The 5,000-nt window shown below is 32.3% G+C and overlaps 1 protein-coding gene across 1 annotated transcript in view; it reads left to right on the top strand.

Annotated features, from left to right (window-relative positions):
* LOC137618479 (uncharacterized) overlaps positions 1 to 886 on the top strand; it is a 1,158-nt gene extending 272 nt beyond the window's left edge. The window contains exon 1 of the mRNA XM_068348638.1: positions 1 to 886. This exon is cut by the window's left edge and continues 272 nt beyond it. Coding sequence (XP_068204739.1) covers positions 1 to 886 — 886 coding nt within the window.
* Positions 887 to 5,000: the final 4,114 nt, after the last annotated feature.

The following is a 5,000-nucleotide window of genomic DNA, read 5'->3' as shown; positions in this document are numbered from 1 at the left end:
GGTTACAGAATGTAATTTCATGTTCATGGTTACAGAAAGTAATTTCATGTTCATGGTAACAGAATGTAATTTCATGTTCATGGTTATAGAAAGTTATTTCATGTTCATGGTAACAGAAAGTAATTTCATGGTCATGGTTACAAAAAGTAATCTTGTGTTCATGGTTACAGAAAGTAATTTCATGTTCATGGTAACAGAAAGTAATTTTATGTTCATGGTTACAGAATGTAATCTTATGTTCATGGTTATAGAAAGTAATTTCATGTTCATGGTAACAGAAAGTAATTTCATGTTCATGGTTATAGAAAGTAATTTCATGTTCATGGTTATAGAAAGTAATTTCATGTTCATGGTTACAGAAAGTAATCTTATGTTCATGGCTATAGAAAGTAATTTCATGTTCATGGTTACAGAAAGTAATTTCATGTTCATGGTTATAGAAAGTAATTTCAGGTTCATGGTTACAGAAAGTAATTTCATGTTCATGGTTACAGAAAGTAATTTCAGGTTCATGGTTACAGAAAGTAATTTCATGTTCATGGTTATAGAAAGTAATTTCAGGTTCATGGTAACAGAAAGTAATTTCATGTTCATGGTTACAGAAAGTAATCTAATGTTCATGGTTATAGAAAGTAATTTCATGTTCATGGTAACAGAAAGTAATTTCATGTTCATGGTTACAGAAAGTAATCTTATGTTCATGGCTATAGAAAGTAATTTCATGTTCATGGTAACAGAAAGTAATTTCATGTTCATGGTTATAGAAAGTAATTTCATGTTCATGGTAACAGAAAGGAATTTCATGTTCATGGTTATAGAAAGTAATTTCATGTTCATGGTTACAGAAAGTAATTTCATGTTCATGGTTACAGAAAGTCAGAAGTAATTTCATGTTCATGGTTACAGAAAGTAATTTCATGTTCATGGTAACAGAAAGTAATTTCATGTTCATGGTTATAGAAAGTAATTTCATGTTCATGGTAACAGAAAGGAATTTCATGTTCATGGTTACAGAAAGTCAGAAGTAATTTCATGTTCATGGTTATAGAAAGTAATTTCATGTTCATGGTTACAGAAAGTAATTTCATGTTCATGGTTACAGAAAGTCAGAAGTAATTTCATGTTCATGGTTACACAGAGTAATTTCATGTTCATGGTTACACAGAGTAATTTCATGTTCATGGTTACAGAAAGTAATTTCATGTTCATGGTTACAGAAAGTCAGAAGTAATTTCATGTTCATGGTTACACACAGTAATTTCATGTTCATGGTTACAGAAAGTAATTTCATGTTCATGGTTACAGAAAGTCAGAAGTAATTTCATGTTCATGGTTACACAGAGTAATTTCATGTTCATGGTTACACAGAGTAATTTCATGTTCATGGTTACAGAAAGTAATTTCATGTTCATGGTTACAGAAAGTCAGAAGTAATTTCATGTTCATGGTTACACACAGTAATTTCATGTTCATGGTTACAGAAAGTAATTTCATGTTCACGGTTACAGAAAGTCAGAAGTAATTTCATGTTCATGGTTATACAGAGTAATTTCATGTTCGTGATTACTATGACAATAACAAGAATGAAGCGAATAACCAGTAATAATCGTAAATCAAGTAAATAAAATGATAAAAAATAACGAAAAAATAACATTAATATGAAAACAACAATAGTATTGATAATAAAACTACTATTGATAATAAAACTAAGTCAAAGTGTTCAGTGAACGTTTTAGAAATTTTCGATGTTACTAATAGCATAAACACCTACTGTACACTGTACAACTCGATTGTCTCAATGAAATAATAACATAAATTGAACTAGATAATTCCACTAATAAATCAACTATGATAAAATATTAATTTAATGATAATAGAAATAATAATAATAATAATAATAATTATTATTATTACTATCATTATTATTATTATCATCATCATCATAATGGGACCAGTCAAGCCATCGGACCTTTATCACATTATCAACAAGACAAAGATCCTACTCTAAGGAAACTGTACAAGATTCCTACATCTTCCCCTTCCCTGATCTAAGCTATAATGCCCAATTCAATCCCTTTGCATCGATAGGATCGCACCCTGAAACTCCTTTTCCCGATGGAAAGCATCCTTCCTCATCTCCTCCTCCTCTTCCTCATCCTCCGAGTTTGTTACGCCCCGAGGGAGTTACCCCAGAAAGAGTAGCGAAATGAACTCTCGCATCTGAGGTTAACTGAAATCACCCTCCTTGAGGTACCTCGCGTGAAGAGGGAGGAGGGAGGGAGGGAGGGAGGTAGTGTGGTGTTGTCAGGAGGTAGGGGGGGGGGGAGTGGGTGCAGGGTGTGATGGCATGAGCCAAAGACCCCCTTATCTCGAACTGCCACCTCTCAAGGGTGACCCCGAGGGTGGCATTTGGCGACACCTGATCTCCGCTTTGGCTGGCATTCGTCTGACCTCACCTTGATTCGGCCTGGTCATAATGACAGAGCAGGAAGACTTTGCTTATTGGACTGAGAGCGGGTGGTTTAATTGTATCCAGGCGGAGTGTTCAACAGAGTATGTCACATTGGATGAGAGAGAGAGAGAGAGAGAGAGAGAGAGAGAGAGAGAGAGAGAGAGAGAGAGAGAAATGAGCTTTAGCATCCTTCGACGTGCCCGTTGGAGTACGACGCCACAGGGACGCAATTCCCTTGCCATTTCATCTCGCCTACCAGATGTCCTGGGTATTTGGGGTAGAGACCCTCGTGCCCAGATTGAGAACGGTTAGGAGGGATAAAAAAAAAAAAAAGATAAAAAAAAAAAAGTTTTCAAATCACTTGCACTTGAGCCATAAAAACCATTACATCTAAAGCATTCTCTTCTATTTCCAGAGTAGAGCTAGCTACACAGCACAGGTATTAAACTTGGGCTACAGCTTATAAATACGCGTTCGGAAAAGATATATCCTCAGAGATGAAACTTTAGGGCAAAACAGCTTCCGGAAACGCGAGGAAAGATGAACTTAAAGAAAAGGACGAAACATTGTGGAAAAATGCTTCGTTCGCCTCAGGCGTGCTGGTTGCCTCTCTTCAACTACTGTGTGTATGTGTATGTGTATGTGTGTGTGTGTGTGCGTATCCAGCGCGGAAGAAGGAGACCGACGATATCGGATGGCGACATTTTCTTCACGAGGCCATTATATGCAGATCACTTAAATGAATGTGATTTCTCACTGCGATAAGTCCTGTTAAGACTTTGTTTCGAAAGAGGACGAATTGTTGTTAGGACATTAATGCAGGAGAACGATTAGGCTACGTTTGTTAATCAATAAAGTGCATTCTTTGATCTTAGCACTTGTGCTAATAATCGCAAATCTCTCTCTCTCTCTGTATATATATATATATATATATATATATATATATATATATATATATATATATACTGTATACACACACACACACACACATATATATATATATATATATATATATATATATATATATATATATATATATATATATATATATCTATACTCATACATATACAGCATACAAACATATACAGTATATATATATATATATATATATATATATATATATATATATATATATATATATATACATATATATATATTTATTATATATACAGTATATATACATTACATATATAGTATATATATATATATATATATATATATATATATATATACACACATATATGTGTGTGTGTGTGTGTGTGTGTTAGTGATGTCCACCATAATTCAAATTCACCTGAATTCGTATTCGTCTATAATTAACTGCATGAAATGTTATACTTGCAAACAGTTAGTAATCAATTACGTGTAATGCAAAGGTAAATCTAGTTATTTATAAATGTTATGTGTTTCCGTGTGTTTGTATATAAATGTTTGTGTGTACGTTTGTGAATCTTAGCGCGCAGCGTCACTTCCTAAGGCGGTCAAAACGCCCAGGGATAAAGAGACGCCAATCCAACCAAGAAGAAGAAAAGGAAAGAAGAAAATTAAAGAAGAAAAGGAAAGAACAAACTTAAAGAAGAAAAGGAAAGAAAAAAATTAAAGAAGAAACAGAAAAGAAAAGGAAAGAAGAAAAAGAAAAGAAGAAAAAGAAAGAAGAAACTTAAAGAAGAAAAGAAAAGAAGAAAAAGAAAAGATGAAAATGAAAGATGAAAATCAAAGAAGAAAAGGAAAGAAGAAAAGGAGAGAAGAAAATTAAAGAAGAAAACGAAAGAAGAAAAGGAAAGAAGAAAATTAGAGAAGTAAAGGAAAGAAGAAAACTAAAGAGGCAAAGAAAAGAAGATAGGAAACAAAAAATTAAAGAAAAAGAGGAAAGAAGAAAACTAAAGAGGCAAAGAAAAGAATACAAGGAGAGAAAAAAAATTACAGAAAAAAAGGAAAGAAGAAAACTAAAGAGGCAAAGAAAAGAAGACAAGGACAGAAAAAATTAAAGAAAAAAGGAAAGAAGAAAACTAAAGAGACAAAGAAAAGACGACAAGGAAAGAAAAAAATAAAGAAAAAAAAGGAAAAAAGAAAATTATAGAAGTAAAGGAAAGAAGAAATTTTCATTAAAGAAGAAAAGGAAAGAAGAAAATTAAAGAAGAAAGGAAAAGAAGAAAAGGAAAGAAGAAAATTAAAGAAGAGGAAAGAAGAAAAGGAAAGAAGAAAATTAAAGAAGAGGAAAGAAGAAAAGGAAAGAAGAAAATTAAAGAAGAGGAAAGAAGAAAAGGAAAGAAGAAAATTAAAAAAGAAAAGGAAAGAGAAAAGGAAAGAAGAAAATTTAAGAGGAAAATTAAAGGGGAAAAGGAAAGAAGAAAAAGAAAAGAAGAAAAGGAAAGAAGAAAATTAAAGAAGAAAAAGAAAGAAGAAAATTAAAGAAGAAAACGAAAGAAGAAAATTAAAGAAGTGAAGGAAAGAAGAAAACTAAAGAGGGAAAGAAATGAAGAAAGGGAAAGAAGAAAATTAAAGAAAAAAAGGAAAGAAGAAAAGGAAAGAAGAAAAGGAAAGAAGA

This window comes from Palaemon carinicauda, chromosome 24 (assembly GCF_036898095.1).
Source record: "Palaemon carinicauda isolate YSFRI2023 chromosome 24, ASM3689809v2, whole genome shotgun sequence".
Taxonomy (NCBI): domain Eukaryota; kingdom Metazoa; phylum Arthropoda; class Malacostraca; order Decapoda; family Palaemonidae; genus Palaemon; species Palaemon carinicauda.
The sequence above is the reverse complement of the archived record's forward strand: the minus strand, read 5'-3'. Positions and strand labels throughout refer to the sequence as shown.